Source organism: Scomber scombrus, chromosome 19 (assembly GCF_963691925.1).
Source record: "Scomber scombrus chromosome 19, fScoSco1.1, whole genome shotgun sequence".
NCBI classification, from domain to species: domain Eukaryota; kingdom Metazoa; phylum Chordata; class Actinopteri; order Scombriformes; family Scombridae; genus Scomber; species Scomber scombrus.
Genome location: NC_084988.1, coordinates 19,220,775 through 19,243,565, shown reverse-complemented (window position 1 = coordinate 19,243,565; position 22,791 = coordinate 19,220,775). Strand labels below are relative to the sequence as shown.

Sequence of the window (22,791 nt, the reverse complement as noted above, 5' to 3'; positions counted from 1 at the left end):
GCTGCCAAGCAACAAGCTTTCACAGAAAAGGATTTACTTAACAAACAAACATATAAATCGCGTCACCTTGTTTGTTGATACATTAGGAAAATCTCAGGTTTTTTGTAATCACAAACTTCATATTGCTTTGCTTGTATTGCATATCACAAGTTGGCAACATGCAAAATCCTCTGCGCTCATATGATAAAGTGCCTAACGTAGATGAGGCTTTGGGGCTATTGACCATGGTGCCACAGAACAGAGGTGATTATCATTTGCATTCGACATGATGCTCTGGTCCCAAAGCCTAAGTGCTTATATAAACACCTGGAGATCATTTGTGTTCATTTGGGTCTCCTATTCGTTGACCTGCGCAACAGCAGCAACAGCAGCTCTGCCCTGGCATTATGTTGCCTTGTCATCATCACCCTGTTATCAACAGTGACTGCTCATCCTTATGGCATCCACCACCACCCAAAGCAGTCAGTAAATCAAAGAGAACCTCATTACCTCTGATGGGAGTTAAATCCTTTATTGATAAGATCCAAAATAAAGTGCAGTAGTGTCTCTTTGAGGGAGATATGAGGAGAAAGATTAGAAAACCATCTCCCTGCACAGCACATGGTGTCTTTACATGTAGCTGGGTGAACCTGTGGTTTTCTCTCTCCCCTCTCCCCTTTCCTTCCCTCCACTTATTTGCCTGAGACACCATTCCCTGGGCTCTGGCCGTCACAGTTTGCATCAAGCCTGAGTAAACATTTCACAGGTGAGCGCTTGGATTTGCATCTCCCCATCGCTAGCCACCACATGCGGACACACACATGCACACACACACATAACCTGCGCACAATTAGACACACAAACGTGACCGCCTCAAACTTGCTCTTATGTTGACAGCCAAAATCAGTTTCGCCCATAAGCAAATGAGGCAAACCTCCAGTCATATCTGGGTTACACGCTTGACTGTGGACTAGTGGACTTCTTGAGCTAAGCAAAAAGGAGGAGGAGGAGGACTCCACCCTTGGTGTTGCAGAATTAAATAAATGCATGGTGCTATGCTTCAGAGCAAGAGGAGGAAAAAGAGCGCTGGAACACTATGTTCTCTATAAAACCCCTGATTCCCAGCTACTCGCTTCATAGACTGGGAACATCACAGACGGTAGACTGTGCCAGCTAGCCCTCTGGGGTCCATCCCCTCTCCTGTCCCTGCAATTTAGTCAACACGTTTCAGATGAGCCTAATGGAGATCATGTGTGGTTTTGGGCCACAGAGGTTACAGGCAGCTACTACTCGTCTCAGTTAGGAAGACCCTCTCTGCCAAAGATACACCACTGTTACCACAGCCACAACAGCAAGGCCTGTACTTATACTGGGTGGGGGAGGGTGGGGATGCAGTAAGGTATGCAACATGGTTAAGTGGGAGAAAAAGCAGACTGCAAAACTTTGCTTCTCAATTACAAAAGAGTTTATTTAGCCCTCTCCTCCAGAGGGAGCTACTGTACTGCAGAGAGTTTAAGGTGGTGGCAGGCTCCACCTGGATCACGTCCAAGAGGTTGATACTGCACAAGCCCATTAAGGTGTTGTGATAAGTGTCCAGTCCAGTTTCCCCTGACAGAACACAGGAGTCGATCCCCACCGCAGTTTAGCCAACACGTTTCCACCCAGCCCAATTAAATGGAGATCATGAGCTGGTTGGGCCGCAGCAGTCAGAGCCATCATGTCCCCACGCCACAGATCCCCTACCCAGCTTCACCCTGAAGCCTAAATTTAGCACAGACAGAGAGAGAGAGATGGAGGGGCAGAGGGAGAGAGAGAGAGAGAGAGAGAGAGAGAGAGAGAGAGAGAGAGAGAGAGAGAGAGAGAGAGAGAGAGAGAGAGAGAGAGAGAGCACAGGCTTTTTGGAAGTCCGGTAGGAATTAGTGGGCCGACTCCACTTCACCCGAATCAACAGCAGCTGAAGGCTTGGATTTTCCTCGCGTGAAATCAGATATGGAGCCCGACTCCGGTGCCTGGTAGACTCTGGAAAAAGAAACAGCCCCCCCACCACCACCAAACTCCCTCATCCCAAAAAGAAGAGGAAATTCAACTGCAGAAATGTGTTGTTGAAAAAAAAAAAAAAAAAAAAAAAGTGTAGCAGGGGCCATGGAAATTGCAAAGGAACAGATTTTTTTGTAGCTGAAAATGGACCCAGTTCTCCAGACATAGGGAAAAGACATTTCAACAAGACTGTGGCACGCAAGTTTGGCATTCTCCCCCCTCAGGGCTGTGGCGTGCAAGCGCTTGCTATTTCACAAATACAAGCTCTCTTTTCTCTGCCATCCAAATCCACATTTTACACTTGCAGTCATGTGGGCACATTGGACCCATGAACGCCACATGCGGACAAACAAAAATTTCCACGGGCTGAGGTGTTTGAGCGTTTGTGTGTATATGTGTGTGTGTTTACATGTATCAGGTGTGAACGTAGTGTACGTGGACATCATGTATGAGGAACTCACCCTCATCATTGTGTCATATTAGGTAAAGGGCGTTTACAGTTCCAGAGAACCTTGGCCACCTTGCCTTTTTTCCAAAATATGTCAGTATCATGTAGCACAAAGACTAGACATGTTGAACTTGTCAGACAAGACTTAATTTTTCACACTTTCTAAATGAGCACTGTAATGCAGCGTTGGCTTTTCAGACACAGAGGTTTCCAAAGCAGAAGTCACCCACACAATGATGAATGACTTAATCTACTGATGCTATGTGTATATAAATATAATATAGTGGAAATGTATATATAGAATAAAATGGCCCCTCTACCAGGGTTCAAATACTACAGCAGGTGGCAGCAGGCAGCGTTCAGTAGTCCTACACGACTGCAGGACTGTGAACGGGTTCATATCCAAAGCTCAGGATGTAAGATTAGCCAATAATACCCCTCAGTTAAGTGAGAGGGGCAATATGGTGTTTTACTTAAGGCCCTACGTTGGTGACAGTAACGGCCCAAAATCTCAGAGAAGCAAACTCGCCAAGTCAAACCCTCTAGCGATATTTCTATTTCCCTCTTGTCAGCTGAATAAATTAGAAAGTGTTCAGTGAAATTGAAGTCCTAACAGCTGGCTTCACTGTGCTCTGTTACCTGTGAGATTACACTTTGCAGTTGACCCCGTCACAGGGCCTGGACTGTGATACACATTAGTTTAGAGGACATTCACACAAAAAAAGCAAACTTTCCTTCTTCTTCCTTCCCTTTTATCCCCTTTCATTTTCCTCTCAGTCTGTGTCTGATTGTGACCGTCTGCCTCTGTCACTTAAGTATGATTTATGATGAGTTGCACAACAGCGCAACAAGCCGTCGCTGCTTATACAAAGCACCCCTCAGTGCTGACAATGCCTCTTTTCATTGCTCTGAGAAAGATAGATACTGTATATTGCTCTCCTTTTTGAAGGAATGGTAGGAGGGCTGTGGCGAGGGGAGGGGGGGGGCTTTCATAACTTCAGTCTTGTGCATGGGGCTGTGGGATGATGTGCTGTCAGTGCTTGATGACTGTTATTAAGCAAAAAATGTCTCAGTTCATTACTTTGCGAAAACATTTCCATAGACAGGCATATCGCGAGAAATCTGAGCTGAGAATTGGGGGTTTGGGAAGGTCTGCAGCTCTGGAGATGTGGGTTGTTTTTTTTAAAAAATAACAGCAAATGAGAATTCTCTGAGTCCCTTGTTTCATAATCACAACAGCAGTTTTCATTCATGGACGAATGTTTGTTGACTCTTGCCAATCTTTTGTTTCTGCTGACAGGGACTACAGATCTCTTCCAGCAGAGGACCACCTTCCCGTCTCTGTCGCCGCTGACTGACCCTCGTTTCTCGGACCCCCGCATGCACTACCCTGGGGCCTTCCCTTACTCCGCCAACACTTCCAGTACTGGCATCAGCGGCCTCAGCATGTCAGCCTCTTCTAGATACCACACCTACCTGCCGCCACCCTACTCAAACAACCAGACCCAGAACTTCCAGTCCAACTCCTACCTGTATTACGGCACAGGCTCTGGATCCTACCAGTTCTCCATGGTGGCACCGGGTAACACCGGGGGCGAGCGCTCCCCCACCCGCCTGCTGTCCTGCTCGGGTGCCGCGGGCACCGGAGGGACCAACAGCCTGATGAACCCGGGCCTGAACACCCAGAGCGACGGCGTGGAGGCCGACGGCAGCCACAGCAACTCCCCCACGGCCATGAGCGCCTCGGGCCGTTTGGATGAGTCCGTCTGGAGGCCTTACTGACTGACAGACAGCTAGACAATCAGAGGGGTGGGAGAGAAGTGAGGGAGGGGGTGAGGTTGGGGTGGGGGAGGTGAAGAGGATAATGAACAAAAAAGCTGAACACTGAAACAAAAGGAGAAAAAAAAACTAGCAAAAAAAAAGAGAAATGCTGCATGTTTGTCTTTAATTTCCCGAGCACTCGCTTAAAAGACTTTCAGCGTTTTACCATCTCTCTGAAGACTTCCATGTATTTTGTACATTTTGAGTGAACTCCTGCACTGTTCTAAGACATGTACTCTTTAAGGACTAGCCTATAAAAGCCATATAAGTTGAGTTGATGTTCAGCTGAAACTGTAAATAGAAGTGAAGGCAAAAACCAGAGAAGCCATGGTGATGTTTCCTTGATCCTTTGTGTGGTGTAAACAGGTTCTCATCGATAACAAAAGGACAAAAAGCTCAATCAGTGCAGCTGATGAGCTGTAAAAACCACAGCAGACATTCGACAAACAGACTCTTCAGACTGATCCCACTCACTTGGTAGGCGGAGAATTGCAGCCAGACTGAATGTTTGCTCCACGAGTGACTTGGACATCCTCCCAAGGCTTGGCTGCACTGCTGTAGCAATCGGTCCTTTTAAGCTTTAATTTCTATCAAATTTTAATATTGCAACAAAAAAATAACAAGTTGTGAAAACATCCTCAGTTGCATCCAGGGCTGTTTTATGTGCTCACAGTAATTATGCAGTACCTTATTGCCTAATTTATTATCCGAATGGACACATTAGCCTTTGGTGCTACAGTAAGCAGCGGATGTTTTTACTCTGCATCTTTGAGCGAAAAGCATTTGATCTCCTCTGCTGTCTCATCAGTGTATCAAGTTTCAACAGGACAATGGCTGATATTTTGAAGAATGTACTAAAGACTAAAGCAGAGGGGTGTTTATTGGTTTCTTTTTCTGCAGGAATAGTTAAGTCCTGTTGTGTCTACTCTTGACCTTTTTTTCCCTTCAATTTCTTATTCAAGCCCTTTTCTGAAAAACAAATGTCCTACTCTGGTCTTTTTTAACTGGATGACATGGTTTACTTTTGATATTTATTTGAGCCAAATTTTGAGGAAATGTACGCATATACCCAAAAAATCCATAAGCATTTCTCTCTTCCTTTCCTTTTTATATATATATACAGTATATATACCATGTTTTGTTGTTAAGTAAAATTTGGAATTTGTGTAATATATTGCTACTAAATTATAAAAAAAACAAAACCTTTAATGTAATTATTTTGTCTTCCAATGTAGCTTTGATGCACTAAAAACCTTTATTACATAAGACACGCCCAACAGATTCTGTTAGTGAGATGGTGTATCTAGAGCCGCAATCTTTTAAAACAACTTCCAAATTGCCTTCCTACGCTAAAAAAGCCATTCGCTTAATTTTTGCACTATGTTTGAACTTTCATTTCTCCTTTTCAATTATGTATTTACAAATATCTGAAAGTCTGTAGACCTAAATATTACCTATTCCTGCACATGTATTTGCTGAACACACATCAAGTGTCCTTGTCCTTAAACACACACATACCAACACACACACACACACACACACACACACACACACACACAAAAGATTCATCTCGTAATTAATAATTTCATGATTAAACACACACACACACACATTCCTGCACCTCAGGTGTGTGTGCACATTCCCCCCCATCCTAAGGGCCTTTCCCCTTTATTTACACACGTGATCCCTCTATCCCTGGTGGAGGAAGAAAGTAAGGATGAAGGGATAGAGGGTGGAGGTGGGGTCAGAGTGGTATCTTCTTACCAACACCAAGGGCAATTCCAAAAAACCAAAAAAAACCAACGTTTTGCCTTTGTTCTGTTTAATCAGTAAGTGCTTTGAAGCTTTTATGGCCCTGGTTCTGTCTGTTCTGGTCTAATTTACTGATCAGCAGTGCCAGGGGCTCACAGCTCTGCCAATATTTCATACGTGTGCACAGATCATCCTGGTATGAGCCTCACTAAGGCATTTATGGCATGCATCAGGTGTCTAACGTCTACCAGGAAACTGTTCCATTACAAGGAAGATTATTAGCATTTATGACTCTGAAAGATGGGCGTTTAAGTTGCTACATAAGTGAGATTTAATTTCAAAGCAAATAGTGATCTAAAAAAAAGCTAGCATTTGAAGCTCAGGTACAAAAATAGGTTATGCAAGGCGTTCTGTAGATCTCACATTCACACCCTCTGCCTTATTCCTCTTTTTGAAATAATCAGCAACAATGCCTCATTCCTGTCTCCCTTCTATTTAGAGGAAAAGCATGTTCCACGCTCTCTCCTCTGGAGCCTTCATACGGTTCAAGACCTCACTTTATTATGGGCAAAACTCATGCAGCTAGAGAAACCACATTTTTATTTATTCTTGTGTGGTTCCTTCACAAAAACCAAAGATCTTCACAAACTGCCTGTAATACTGTCAGGATGTTAATGACATGCTGTAAACAAATGATGTCTTTCATTGATCTAATATCATTCTTATTGCAAGACTAGGAAGCCAAAATGTACAAGTATTTTATTGTATATTGGATTAAAGAGCACAATGATACTTTTTTTTTCTTTTTAAAAGAACCCCCTTTTTTCCTTTTCAGGTACCAAAAAAGTTAATTCATCTTGCTCTCCTTATTTCTTTTTATGCTCAAAGCATGTACATCTGAAACTGATATGTTAATTTAAAGATCTCATCCCTGTATGTATTATTATCGTTAATGCTTCCATACTGTGTGCTTGTAAAGTTTGCAGATAATGTAGTTTTTAATCATTTTAATTAAAAAACATGTGTTCCACGTTTCGCTTCACAGCTGCTGTTTATTTCATTTTTAAAAATCCTATTTTTAAAGTCATTTTAATTAAAGGAATTCCAAGAGAGAGCTATGACACTATCATTATTCTACATAAGAAAAATCACACCCATGTTAGATTTAGGATCAGTATTTATGGCCTACATTCTTCACTTTACTATAAAAACAACACCAGACTGTAATAGTTCTCTAATTTTGAGGCTCAAAGCTCAAAATGTCTGGATTGTGAGATTTCTTTTATAGTTTATATGGTGGTGTAGAGCGGGAAAATGTTAAACATGGGGGCACAGAATATAATTCACCTCCAGAAACCCAGCCTCCATCAGCTGACAAATGAGCTGGGAGATAAAAAAAATAAAATAAAAAAAAAAACACCATAAAAGGTTCATGGGACCCAATTTCATGCCAGTACATTCTGATCCAACAAATTCTGTTCTCCTAACATCTTTATCCTCATGCAGTAAATACCATACATGCCACCACCTCCATTTCATAACCCTGGCAGTTCATTGGTGGTTCGTTCCCAATAACCCCCTAAAATAATTATCCTCCCATTAGTGAGACTGTCGCTGGCAATTACCCACACTTCTCAGGGGTTTGAAAATGCCTCAGCTGTCAACACGGTGGTACCCAGAGCGTAAATAAAGCGAGGCTCAGGAATCCAACACCGCCCTGGCAGACTCCATGTTAGCGCACGTCGGCAAGTTGTCACTTGTTAAAAACAATACGGGAGAAGTTTGGAATGTCGGCCGTCTTTTTTACCAGCTACGTGCTTGTTAATTTATGCAGCACTGATGGCATCTGTTTGGCCCATTTGAATCCCGGCCACAAGATTAAACACTAGAGATGCTACCTTGTGGGGTGGTCTGATTTCAGATGTCTCATGTGGTTAACCTGAAATACAATACCCACAATTCCTCACTCTTAAACTAATGCCACCTGTTGATTCACTTTGAAAGGGCTTTCACCGCTTTTTTTTCTTCACATTTTCCCAAATTTTCCCTGTTTACACTCTCCTGTATGTAAACTTATTCCTCGCCTCTTTTATCCTTTCTTCTCATTCAATCCCCTGCTTTCTTTCCTTCTGTATGGCTTCTGCTGTGTGTGTGTGTGTGTGTGTGTGTGTGTGTGTGTGTGTGTGTGTGTGTGTGTGTGTGTGTGTGTGTGTGTGTGTGCGTGTGTGTGTGTGTGTGTGTGTGTGCGTGTGTGTGTCAGGCCTTCTATGGGGGCAGTGTTGGCAGAACAACAAAGCCTCAGGACGCACACACGCAGCCTTGATACACACTGTGTTCAATTAACTCTGCACTCTCAAAGCATCCCCACACACGCACAAGAAACTCTCTCTCTCACACACACACACACACACACACACACGCACACACACACACACACACACACACACACACACACACACAAAATCCCCTGCTGACAGATCTCACACCACCCTCCACCCAGACTGTCTGAGCTCCACTTCACAGTGTGAGTGTATGACAGATCTGCACCGTCTTAAACATTCCCAACTATTTCCTCCAGGTCTCATCACAGAGTCGCTCTCTGGGTTGCTCCTCGACGATCCCCCGCCGCTCAGGAAGCACAAAGAGAAGATGATAAGCTTTCAATTAGACTGGGCTCAGGGGAATTTTCCAGCTGTCTTCGCACACTCTGTGAGACCCGAGCCTCTCGTCCACATGTGGGGAGCAGAGGAGCTCTCATCTGGCTCTGTCTTTGTCCTGGATGTACATGAGCCGAGCTGCTTTTTTTTTCATCTCTCGTCTCTGTTCCCGCTATGCTGTTCTTCCGAAAATTGTAACTCTCCAGGAAGAATGGAAACGTTTGCCTGGATGAGGTTGCTTGTCTGGATGTAATTGTAGTCAAAGGCATGATGAATTGGTTTATAGGACGATGGGCAAAATAGCTTTGTAAGTAGATGAAATATGAAGAGAACTTGGAGGCATGAACGTCACAGGAAAGAAAAACTAAAACAATGAGAATCATTGAGGAGAAAATACTTTGTCAAGTCAATCATTTGTTCTGATGAGCGGCACTTTTGATTCTTCCTCTGCACCCTTGTTCAACTTGATGTTCTATTAATCACAGCAGTTTTTCAGAAAGATTAAAGCACTATTTATAAATGCAAACTGGTAAGCAGACACAGAGAAAGAAAGGCAGGAGACGGAGAGAAAAACAGAAAGAGAGAGAGAGAGAGAGAGAAGAGAAGAGAAGGGAGAGGGAGTGTTTTGGAAAGAGCACAGAATCATTAAAGCCCTCTCATTTCTCATGAACACAATATCCCGTGTCCCTTCTGCGGTACCTGCATACGAAACCCATTAGGGCCTCTTCTGCAGCCACTGACCTCTCCTCCCCCAAACCCGTGAGAAGGAGCGGGCTAGGACCGGTTTGGTTTGGGTGCCTGGTACATGACCAGAAGTCTATTTTCTAACCGGACTGGTGGTGGGAACAGAGGCTGCCGTCCAAAATCAGGATTCCCACAGATTGACCGAGAAACACAGGGGCCAGGGGCTAAGAAACCACGAGAGCTGTGATGCAACCGTTCTCACACTAAGAACCAGCGCTGCCTCGCTGACAGGGAGCGGAATAAAAAAGGAGAGATGAAGAAAGAGAGAGAGAGATGGAGGGTTGTCCCAGTTCAGAGGCATCTCAGTGAAGGTAGTTTCTCATCCACGCTGGGTCTACAGAGACCGCTCTTGTGTTACGATACACCAGGCAGCTCCCAGTTCCCACATTGGAGCACCTCTCCACGGGGCTCGGACTCAGACCCAGAGGATCACTGAAAACTTAGAAGAGGCAAATGCAGAAACAGTCACACTATCAGGTCCATCTAGAGAGCTGCCACCGTGGATTTAAGGTCACAGGCTTGATGTGGGACCCTTAAAAGATCAGATGTCAGATGATCTGTTAAGGCCAACTTTAAGCTCCACTTAAGCAGTTCACCCTTTCAACATCTCTATAAGATACAGCCATCTTAAAATGCTAATATTAAAAGAGATGAAACATTTGGTTGGTTACTTGATTAGTCGATTAGTCTAAATCCGTTTCTGAGCCAAGATCCTCTGGTTTCAGTCTCTCAGCTGTGAGGATTTGTTGCTTTTCTTTGTCTTATGCGACCGTTTACTGAATATCTTTGGGTTTTTGAATGTTGGTCCGAAAAGCCAAGCAAAATTGAGACTTTACCTTGGGTTTTAGGATGTGAAAGACACTTTTCACTGTTTCTCACACGTATTACTCAGAATGATGAGTCAAATAACTAAGAAGATAATTGGCAGATTAAATCATAATAAAAAGAATCACTGATTGCAGATCTAATCTTGGGTTTATAATCAGATGTTAGTTTTCTTTGAAAAAAGTAAATGTAACAGATATAAATGTAAGGCTTTTACACTTATGTTAATGTAGTTTCACCTATAGTATGATTAATAAATAACATTTGTTCATGAGCAGTTCCTAACTGTTACTATGTAAGGCAGGGCTCATACTAAGAAATATTCTGACAGCACTGATAAAGAAAAACAGAAAAACAATCCTCTGAACTTCCTTCCTCTCTCTCGTCACCAGATGAGTCAAAAGCAGCAGAAGGCCTTTATGGGAACCCCATCAGACCACTGCATGGTGGACCTGTGGCTCAGACCATGGTTCGGGGGTGAGCTGGTGAAGACCACAGCAGCTAGCTTTCATTTATATGTCCTAATGGCTTGAATGTAGATTCTTCTCATTGCATAATGACCACAGCCGTCTGTGTCTAACCAGTCTTAATTGAATTAGTAAGAGGAAAAGAGTAGAGCATTTGATATGAGAGGATAATAGCTTGTAGTGTTTTAGAGTTTTTTTGTTGACTGGGATAATATAATGACATGCTTTTCAAAGCTGAATTTAGACACTGAATTTGCACTTTTGCAGTGAACCGAAATATGTTTTTACTAACAGAGTAGGGCAGCTTCCCAGAAACAATGCTAGTTGTTTCCCATACTGATTCATGAGAATTGACACAATCTTTTTTTCTGTCCTTTTTTCTCACAGAGAGAATCAGAATAACGATCTGTACATGTGAACACTGCTTCCCCTATAAAACAGGAAATTGACATACACACATACGCACGCAAAGAGCCACACAAACACCACACACTGTAGCTCTCTGCCAGGCTCTTTTCGGGAGCCTCCCCCGTCACGGTGGGGTCCTGAGTGGGGGGGTGTGGGTGGGGCGAAAAGGCGAGAAGGGGAAGCGGGGATCCCTGCGGACCAGGTCTCTGTTCACTTCCTGCTTGAGCAGGGGAACACACTAAATTGGCAGTTCACATACACACTCTTTATCTCTCTATCTCCCTTACTTTTTTCATCCATGTACGCAAGCAGTGAGCAAAATGAGGATGATTGCTCAAGTCTGTTTTGGATCACGTGGGAACATGAATGGTCATTAAAAAGCCTCCGTTGTCCCTTCCTGCTGGTTCCCACTATCAAGTTTGGAAGCCACAAAACAAAGTCAGATACATTTATGCCTTTGATTGTTTGTTGCTTTTTTTCTTTGTCTCTAAAAACTCTGTCTCGGACTGACCACCAAACTAGATGATTAAAATCCTTTCACCAGTGAGGGTTGAAAAGAAATCAGTGAAAACCACTGAAGCACCACAGACCTACAGCCTGCTCTAACCCATAAACCAAACAGAGTGACGACATCAAACACAGCTTTTCCCTCATCCTCTCAAGTGTCACCAAACACAAGAGCTTCACAGAAATGTGTCTGTCATCAAATTTCTCATATCATCATTCTCTGTGTTAGAGCCAGTTTTATTGTTGCTGCTATTGTGGCACTTTGATCGTAAAACATTGTCATCGAGACAATCAAAGCCAGGCCTGAATAAATCAAGCTACTGCAGACACCAAATAAAGTGTCGGGTATTGTTGTTGTTAGACAGGTGAGGTGACTAAAAGCCATCGCTTTGGTGTTTCTGTCTCCAGTCTGCAGTGTGTGCGTGTGTGTGTGTGGCAGTGTTATACACCCCCGTGTCTGGCCAAGGCTGCCCCGCAGGCCTCTGCTAACCAGTTCCCAGGGTTCCACTATAGCGACTATGGACTTCCTCGAGGGACACCTCCCACTCACTGGTTTGTTTTCATCCTTAATGGAAGATCATCTTACGGTCTTTATGGTGTGTGCGTGTGAAGTAAACAGTTTGTGTGTGTTTTTTTCTGTGCATGCACCTGCACAGACAAAGGCATATTATTGGGTATGAGTCTGCATGCTTGTGTGAGTAAGTTAGCGCACATGCATGGAGCAAAATGTATGTTCACTGGCCTACAGACACCAGACACCTTGACTTTTGCTCCTTTTGTTTTTGCCCATGAGGCATAGAGGAAGATGAAGGAAGAAAAAGTGTCTGGAGACGACTGTAGGGGAGCATTCATATTTAGGAATAATTATTTTAAGTGCTGAGATATAACAGCCAAATGGGCTGTGGAACAAAGAGGGCTTGTGGGGGGATGGAAAATGAAGCATTTACATTCAGGGCCTGGTAATGAGGGGGTTTTCCTGAGAATTGACAGTGAGGAGGTGGATCAGAGAAAGACAGGGAGAGAGAGGTAAAACAGAGAGAATATATCAGATCAGGGGATGGAAATTACACTACTGATCCGCAGACTAGCTTTTTTGGCTGTAAAGGTGGCGTCAGACTGTGACACACTCTGGCCAAAAGGATTGTGCACACGCATAACCCCACAGTTTGAAGCATACAGGTGTTTGTGCTTTGAGAGAGGCCCTATACTGTACCTCAGCAGGGGCTACAGCAGCAGAGCGAGCCAAGGAGGATTTGGGCTCTGGGACGTCTTGGCGGATTCACAGCTACATTATGAGGTGCGGCCTTCTGGCAGGCCACTCGCAGCAGGGCACAGCAGACCTGAACATAAACACAGTCAGACCTTAAAAACCATCCATCAAATAGGTCCACCTGGGAGCAAAACCCATCAATCTCACTCACTGAGACGGACATAGAGACAGATTATAGAGGACACTGAAAGGAATTAATAGATTTTTTGGAAGACTTTTAGTTGGTATGGTGGATGAGTAGGTCTAAATGTGTTATTTAGATTTTAAAAAAATGTATTGCTTTTACAGTAAAGTGTCAAACAATAGATTTATACTTGTTTTTTTCAGAGAAGTGCCGTTCCACTCTGCTCCGCAGTCACTCTGTATTTTGCCAAAGAGTGGCAGCCCTGCAGTTTTCTTTTTGTGGTTTTTGGAAATGCCCCCACTTTTCCGGCCCCGCTCCAATTTTCTTTAAATACAACCGTAATTGGTTTGATTTCCTACCTCCGGCCTGGTGGTGAGGGGGGTAATGAGCAGTGGTGGGAGCTAGCAAGGGCCAAGCGAAGGGGACCCAGCCCACAGCAGGCGATCCGCACGCTTGGGTGGCAATACAGCTTGGACTTCAGTGCCAGCACTACTATTCCCCCTGTTTAAAGGCAGTTTTTTGGGGGCAGATTCTGGAAGCCCATCAGTGGAAACTCACATAAATCAGCACGGCAAACACACCCACACACTCAACTGCACAATACTCCCAAATTCTAGTTTCTGATACCTGAATCATGAACATACACGCATCATAACTCTCCCCTCAAAGTCTCTCCTTTTCGACTCACACACATCTATCATACTCCTGCCAACAAAATCTTGCGACATTATCACAAAGGCATTCCAGCCTCCAAATGAAAACCAGCCTCCTACAAAAAGTCTTTTCTTTGTGATTTCTCTCACGGGCAGTTAGACAAAGAGGAGTGTGAGTGTGCCGCTCATCAGGCAGGCATGAGTAATCAAAAAGGAAATAAGACGTAGCGTCTGGGAGAGGCCAAGCAGGCCCCTACTGATCTCCAGCCAGCTCAATGTTCTGGCCTTCTATTGTTTCCTGCTTGGTTGGCAGACCAGAGAACAGCCAACCAATAAGAAACTAGTCTAGATCTTGTCTCCTTGTCTTGGAGCACCTTTAGGATATGCTTCAGGCCGCACTGATGGTGGAGCAAGATCTTGGAAAATCACTGCCAATGAATGCACCACTATAAGAAGACAATGAAAGGAGGGGATGTGAGGAACCTTATCAAAACATAATGATGTTCATTATATTAGTGCTGAATGAAAATCACGTTTTATCAACCAAACAAGCCACTGTTAAGCTGGAGATCTGGTGATAGAGAGTTTAGCACTATACATACACACCTCCTGAACAGGCCAAGTGTGCGTTGGAGAAACTGGATCTGCACGTTGAAAAGTCTCAGTCTGGGGTAGAGGAGGTGTTGATTTTTACTGTAACCAGCGGCAACCCAGAGAGGACCTGTTATGGTGAGTCCAGGGCCAACACAGACAGTCAAGGAGTTTGTCTTCTTTACGATGGCTGGAAAAAAAACAGACGTGTTTCCAACCAAAGCAGGATTCTGGGGTATGTGGTCTAGCCGCAGAAGAAATGGACCCAGGAGGCTTCCGTAGCCCGAGCGCTGGTGCATAGAGAACACAGGGAGTCTTCCAAAAATGGCACAAATGCACGCACGCACGTACACACGATGTGCAGCTTTTCCCGGCAAGCGACAGTCATCTCGGTGGAAAAATATGGTAACCGATGCATTAAAGTCCAGGACTCTGAAGGATTGCAGGGACACAGGGGCATTAAAGACAGAGCTAGCAGGGGGAAACACACGACACAATATTCAGAAAGCAGAGTGGTTTGTTTGGCTGAATGTGCCAGTGCTGCAGCAAACACCCACAGTGTGATTTGGCTCATGTATAAAATATGTGCATGTATTTGCGCACATGTGTCCACTCACTCACACATTAGATACAGTATATGCAGCCTTTCTACATATCAGTGCCAGTGTGTGCACCATGAAAGACAGACCTACCCAATAATTACTGTGATCTGAAACAGTGTAGGCCACAGCGCCTTTCTCTGCAAAAGAGAGGGACAACTTTTATAAAAACAAGATGGCTTTAGAAGCAGAACCAGAGAGCTGCTCAATAGCAAAAAAAACAAAAAAAACCTCCCCCAAACTGACTTTCATGCTGGTTGAGGCCTGCGGTTGTGCTGCCAAATAACACCAAACAATGCACTTCTAACCCCACTCGTCCTGAGCCCCTTTCCCAGTATTGAGCCATAGGTCTCTCCTCGTTAAGTGAACCATACAAATGTTCAGAGCCCCTGGCACTCCCTCCTATGTTTTTCTGTGTGGGACTTTCACTACACACAACTCTGGGGACATTTGTGAGTTTACGGGGTGAGTGAGCCACAGCTTTCACTGCTCAATCTAACAAATTCCCCAAAGTCTAAAAGCTAATCCTGCCAAAGAAACGCTCAAGATGACGACAGTAAACCAGCCTTTTGGCTTTGTGAATCTCAACTTGTGTGTTCCTGATGAGCTGACAGGCTAGAGAAGTTACACTGACTGTCTTATTAATGCTTAAAGCATTCTGACAGAGCCTTTTGTTACTTACTTAAACCACGCTGCCTGCAACGACCTAATGGAAGTTTAAAAGCCATTAGGCTAGAGGGCTTAGCCAACTCAAACCATGCACAGAGGCTATGAAGGAGCAGCAAAGGCCAATCAATATATCTCCCCTCCACCTCCTCCTCCTCCTCCTGCTTTCCTCCTCCAGTGTTGTGTTAAAGCTGGATGTCATAGCATCCTCTATGGTTGCTGGCGAGTAAAGGAAACACTTTGGTTTAGTTTAGAGAGAAAGCATGGATGCAGGCACCTGCAGCGTGGGCAGAGATCAAATACATCCATTAACACCAACTGGCAGTTAATTACTGGTTGCTGTGGGCTTACACACACTTATTTCTACTGTACTCCAATGTCAGTGCTAAGTGTGTTTTAAAGGATAGGTTCACAGTTTTTTCATGTTTGTCCTAAGGCGATATTCAGGCATCCATATGAACCTTGAAGCAGGTTTTTCTCGCTGTAATCATTCATTCTGTTTGTACTGACTATTAAGAGATCGCTTCATAATGCGCTTGCAATGTAAATGACGTTGGATAGAATCTACAGGCCTACATCTGTGCCAACATTTATTTAATAGTTTATCACAAGCTAATATGAAGCTTCAGCCATCCAAGTTAGTCAAATAAATGTTGTGTCCATACTTTGTTACTATTCTTCCACTGCAGCTCAACAGGCAAACAAAAAAAGGGATTTTATTCTAGAAAGAAAATAATTTTGGAAGATATCCACTAACTCATACTGCTGAAGCACTACATTGGCTTTATATAAACTTTTAGATATATTTTTACACAAAATAAGGACTTTTGATTTTGTTCCCCATTACTTACATTTGAAAGGGATGTTTTTGTAATGGCCAGTATGAATAGGAGGAATGATTTCAGCAAGCAAAACCTCTTTTATTCTTCATATGGGTACCTCACTATTGTGTTAAGACAGACTTGAAAAATTGTGAACCTATATTTAAGTGCACCTAAACCAAAACGCCAGTATCAACAGAATCAAAACAGAGACAAGGTTTACTGTCAGTAGGGGCATGTGAGTATAGTCTGTTGTCATTTTACCATGGAGACATTCAAGGGAGGAGCTGGCCGGGGCGTTTCTTCTTTTTTTTTTTTTTTACAGGACTGCTCTCTGCAGTGGCTGGCATGAAAAGAAAGCCAGTGAGCTGGAGACGGATGGCAGAACCAAAACTTCAAAAGACCTCCTCTCCCCCTAGATGTGCTACACGGTTCTAAAAGGAGAACCTGCTAGTTCACTTTAGCACAAAGCCATGCACACACACACACACACACTGTCTCTAACACGCACACGCACACACACACACACACCTGGGATTATCAGCACACCCAGCAGACATTAATGTAACATAAACTGCAAGGTAGATCTTCCTGGGTAGAGCTGAAATGGTGGGGGGGAGTGGCTGCTGACAGAGCAAACTCTTTTATGTCTAATAGTTTTTTCCGTCACAGACTAAATAAAACAGGCCACTATTGTAGTCTTATAGAGAGACAAAACAACCTGGACAAAGGCACCTGGAGGCATGGAATACCTGCTGTCCTGATGTGTTTCAAGTACACAGCTGACACAGACTCATAGTAGCCTTTTTATCTTTAAAACCACTTGCTTTAAGACCCACATCTCTCTTTATACTGTCCACACAAAAAAAAACACACACACACCTCTCATGCTTCCTGTGAAAAACTGCTGACCATGTACAGGAGATAAGAACAAAACCCCCGGGAGAGCAGTCTGCCAGCTTTTTTAGAGTCGCCCCCTCTTTCAGCTTACTGTGGCTGAGTACCCTCTAGTGGTAATTACGGTGAATGGCACTTCTCCTCCTTGAATTTGGATCCTTGAACCCTCACTCTGCCTCTTTACCAGCCAACAGCCGCAGTAAACCGCAGCTCTGCCACAGGGTGTGACTGCAGGACCCACATGGGGTGAGTGGCAAGCAGGGGGAAAAGGGGGTGAGGCAGCTTTTGTGGGCAGCCCAAGGGGGTCCACCACAGTCCCCTATCTCCCCACCACAGTAGCCACTGAGCCCCGGAGAGAGAAAGCCACCCCACCACATTTTAATGAGGGCTAAAATAAACAATGTGAGCACACAAAACCCACCCCGACTGGTTGACTGCAGGCACTGGAGTGGAGTAGATAAGCTGGGCTGTTAGTTGGTGGTGTGGGAGTTGATGGGGTGGCTGATGCCACAATGAACTCCACTATGAACTCCCATAGACCCTTACACTGCTCTGACAGTGTTCGACGCAGAGGCAGTGTGCAAACCATGAAATCACGGGGCGAGCTTGTGGTTCATTTCAAAAGTTGGTTCACCCAAATTACAAAAATACATATTTTCTTATCTTTAGTGGTATGTAGACATTCAGATAAGTTTGGTTTTATTTGCCCAGGTTTTAAGATATCAGTGTCAGAGATTCCTCTTTCCACACCAACAATGCAGCTGAACGGAATTTCAATTGTGGAGTTGTCGGAAATACTTTCTATCAAATAAATAATTGCTATGAAAACAAAAACTATACAAATTCAGTACTTTTACTCCACTACATTTCACAAGCAAATATTCCTCTTTTTACTCTACCACACTTACTCTGCTACACTTACATTATGGATTAAGGGTTAGGGTTAGGATTTTACACATTGAATATATGATAAATTTGTAATATTTGATGGGTTCTTATTGATTGGACTAGCCAATAACATGTTAAAAAATAAATACAAATTCTTCCACCAACTACAACATACCCATTAACACATCAGTGACAACAATCCGATATTATAATATAATATAATATGTGATAGTATGACTCACAGAGGCCATTTTTCATTATGAGTACTCACTTTGAATAATATATGTACATTTTGCTATTTTGAAATCATGATTTTTACTTGTAATAGAAAAAAAGTGTGGTTTTAACTTACATGTTAATTAAAGATGTGAACACTATTTCCTCCACTGCTGTTAACACTTCTGTATATTATAAAGAACAAGGTGTGCAACCTCTGGAAATGTATGTTTGCTGTTGATATCATTTTTCAACTAAATTCAAGTCACCTCCATGATGTAGTCGACTAGCAAAAACTTCAGAAACAGATGAGAAAAAAAAGGTGTTGTTTTGTTTGTTCGTTTGTTTGGTTTTGGGTGAACTGAACCTATAAAATCCACCTCTCATAACATGCGAACAATTTATTCTAGTCTTGACACCAGATGAATACCCAAACTGTTGTGATTCATTGCATTTGAAACCAGTTTAAACACACAAAATGCAGCCTACGAGAATATTCTCATGTTTCAGTCTGTCCTCCAGTGTGCCACTCTTCATCACTGTTATACTGATGTGTTATGTGGAGCTGTAGGCCTATTTATGAGTATACTATATTCCTACCAGACAAAAACCCTCTGTTGCAGCCAAAAAAGACATACAAGATGATGGGTCAATGACAGCTTGTATGACTTTAAGGAGTTTGGCAAGAAAAACACACCTTGTTGGAGGATCAACATACCCCTCGGCTTGCTAACCAGTCACAGATGACGGCTTTTTTTTTGATGGACGGTGGGTGCCAACATCATTTCTGAATAAAGGCCAACATTGCTGAAGATGTAAGGTGAAGATAAAGGGCATGAGAAGCATTATGGGGGCTGTAGAAGTACTGAAGTCTGACAGGAATGCCTGAATTCAACCACTATCCAACAACAACAACAACACGCCGTGTGGTCTGTGTGTGCCATGCTGGCAGCTGCTGTGTTTTCACTTCTGCCGCTGCGTTCCGATTGGCTCCTAGCTGCTTATAAACACAACCACTAGTTTTTAATATTAACTATTTGATAACTATGGTGAGTATCCATTTATAATGTGAGTCATGTGATTTTTATAGATAGTTCTCTCTGCACATACAGACTTACCAAAGCAGAAAAACACAGGTGGAACTAATAACATTAATTATGCCACTGTTCCATGTGTGTGTGCCAGTGTTTCTTGCCAGTGAGACGGCATGTAAAACACCAGAACTGACACTGGCACACCTGAGTGGAATACGGCCATAATTAATGTTATTAGGTCACTTACAAGTCACACAAGTTTAAACAGCTAAAACTTTATATATTGCTTCAAGGTGTGCCTCAAAGCACAAGCTTGGCTGATGACTTTACCTCAAACATACGGTATATTTCCTATTTTTTATGTAATTGCCTGGGTGGTAACTAAAAAATAGGAAATAAATAAAGTAGTATTGGCTCCTGTCCCATACATGTGTCCAGTGTAGTCCTGTGGTTCCTAACCTGAGGAACTTGACCCCACAAGAGGTCATAAGATAAACCTGAGGGGTCACAAGATGATTAACAGGTTAGAAAATCATATCTTTGTTTTTCTTTATTTTTTCCAAAACTTCCTCCAATTGTTTTTTTTTCTTGTGAATTACTGCATTTACCTCTGAAGGTCTCACAAGCAAACACACTACACTACTCACAAACAAGAGGAAATGTCATCCTATTTCGTAATCCGTAGACATGTGATTGGTTACAATGGGTCACAAGTAGCTTTATTATAAGGTTTCACAGGCCAAAAAGGCTGGAAGCTAACCTTACAACCATGCATTTAGTTATTAAGGTGTCATATCATTTTTATAGTTAACTCTCACTGGACATTATGACTTAGCAAAGCAGGAAAAACACAGGTGGAACTAATAACATTAATTATGCTTCTGTTCCATGCATGTGTGCCAGTATGTCTTGCCAGTGAGACGGCATGTATAATACTAGAACTGGCACTGGCTCACCTGAGTGGAACACAGCCATAATTAATGTTATTAGGTGTCACAGTCCAAAAAGGTCGGGAACCGCCGCCTCAGGCTGATTCTCGTAGCCTTCAAGAACTCTTTTGCTTGAAAATGAAAATATTTATAATTTAAAAATGAAAGATGTATTTGCGCCCCTTCTTGAGAATACATTGAACGGACACAGTGAACTTTGAAAACTGGCAAAGGGGCAGTGAAAATAACATTTATCCTTCCCTTTCATTTACTTATGTCAGGCTAAGTCTAGATTATGTATGTGACTTGATTATAATGGACAAGTTCAAAATGAAAAAGAAATTTCCCAACGTATATATTTCTTACTCAAATTGAGAGTCCTGATATTCCTGTTTCCACAAACATTCTACATACAGGTCTGTGTGCTGTCAGTCACTCAGTGACATGCAGTAAATCAGATAAAAGCCAACCTATATCCACATCAGATATCAGGTACACACAGTCCATATGCAAAGAGGGTTTTTCACGCATTGTAGATCCAAAACCAAGCCGGGATATCACTGTGTACCCTTGAGCGAGCTACTTTACCAATGTAAATATTTAGCCAGCTGTATAAATGGGTGTTGTGTAAAACTGAACTGACACAGCAGAGAAGGAGTCGATGCCAAACAGCAAAAGACTTTTGGGCTGTGCTATTAGGGATCATTCACATGGAGGCATGGCTAGGGAGTGAATAATATAGAATAGTTATAGTAAAAGCATAATGTTAAAATATATATATATATATATATCAAGGTTGAAGAAACTGCACCCTTGTATCTCATTCTGATAAATGATGATCAGAGATATAACTGTGGCTGCAAACTGTGTGTTTCATAGCTTTGCTGACTTGTTGGCTCCCTCTCATGGTGTGTAATATAGCCCTGCTCTTTCCACACACACACACACACACACACACACACACACACACACACACACACACACACACACACACACACACACACACACACACACACACACACACACACACACACACACACACACACACACAGTCAACATGTTTGAGAAACAACACTGAGCCCCTCCTGGCCTCACCTTCATTACCCAATTACACTAATACACTCACCCTGCAGTAATGAGTGTGTGGTCTGAATGATAGCCAGCCTTGTTGTGTCTTCTCTTTCCTCACACTCACACTCACACATACATCTGTCTGGTTGTGTCTGGGTGGATTTCCTCCCTGTGAATTACAAGTGGAGACCGTGTCTCAGTGAGCTCCAGCAAAGGAGAGGAGAATGTCTGGGGCTGAAACATGACACTTTAATGATCTGGAGAACATCCAGAAACTGTACGCCCCCACACCTTTTCTCTTTTTTTTTTGCTTCTTCTCCCCCCTCTATTGCGAAATTCCGGCTGCAATCAGCCCTGCAGAATAGACTTGTTTGTGCCTCTGAACAGTAGGGAATTGGCTGGAAAACATCGTGAAGCGGACTGCGAGAGGGTGTCTTCAGGGGGAGGTGTAGACCACAGTGGGTGCACACCCACACGAGACATTCCTCGGGGAGCAGGAGCTGTAAACAAACATACTTTGGCTCAGGGGTTCCCAAATTTTTTCTGTGTTTTGTCAGTCAGTGACCTCCAACAAAAGTGTAAAGCAGGAAACTCAATATGAGATGTTTTTGAATCAAGAATGCAAAGCTGCCTCTGATGAGTCTAAAACCAGTGAGCAAAACATTCCCTACATCCATTTACCCTCTGAGAGTGAAAAAACAGGGACATGTGACTGTTTGTCATTTTACTCATGAAAGCCCCTCAAATTCCCCCAGGCTCCAGGGTGGAGTCCTAAGGCTGTGTTTATACTCCAGGTGGAAATGTCCCTAATATGAATTTCCCCTCTCACAAGTGACACAAATTTGTTTTTTAAAACAAGACATTTTAACTTATGATTGAGGAAATGTTCATACTATGGTCATGCTTTTGTGACTTTACAGCTAGTAAGGAAGCCAACCATGGTCCAGTATGCAGTTTACACAAGTGTGATGTAGAAACTTGAACACATATACTGAGAATGGACTATCGAGTGAAATTGAATTTGTTTTGTGGAAAACATCTGATGGAAATTATGTTTATTTTTAGATGACTTAAAATGCATCTGAAGTCTCCCTCCACTCAATAAATCCTGTTCTCTTCTTGTTACTTTCGTTGGATGTTTGAGCGTCACTGAGTAGAATAATGTATGTGCAGAGTTTGATAATAGAAGGTTGTTTTCGCATTCATTGGACGCTGTGGATCAGGAGGTAATTGGAGGATCAGCAGTTCGATCCCTGGCTCCTGCAGACAGCATGAAGAAGTGTCCTTGAGCAAGAAACTGAACTCCAAATTGCACCCAATAGCATTAAATGTGCATTAGATTTGATCTCGATGAGCAGGTTGGCAGCCTCTGCCATCAGTGTGTGAA

The 22,791-nt window shown here is 43.1% G+C and overlaps 1 protein-coding gene across 3 annotated transcripts in view; it reads left to right on the top strand.

Annotated features, from left to right (window-relative positions):
- runx3 (RUNX family transcription factor 3) overlaps nucleotides 1–4,253 on the top strand; it is a 29,156-nt gene extending 24,903 nt beyond the window's left edge. For all 3 annotated transcript variants that reach the window (XM_062440363.1, XM_062440362.1, XM_062440360.1), the window contains one exon: nucleotides 3,765–4,253. In XM_062440363.1, coding sequence (XP_062296347.1) covers nucleotides 3,765–4,246 — 482 coding nt within the window. In that variant the 3' untranslated portion in view covers nucleotides 4,247–4,253. The remainder of the gene's footprint in view (nucleotides 1–3,764) is intronic.
- The last annotated feature ends 18,538 nt before the right edge of the window (nucleotides 4,254–22,791 follow it).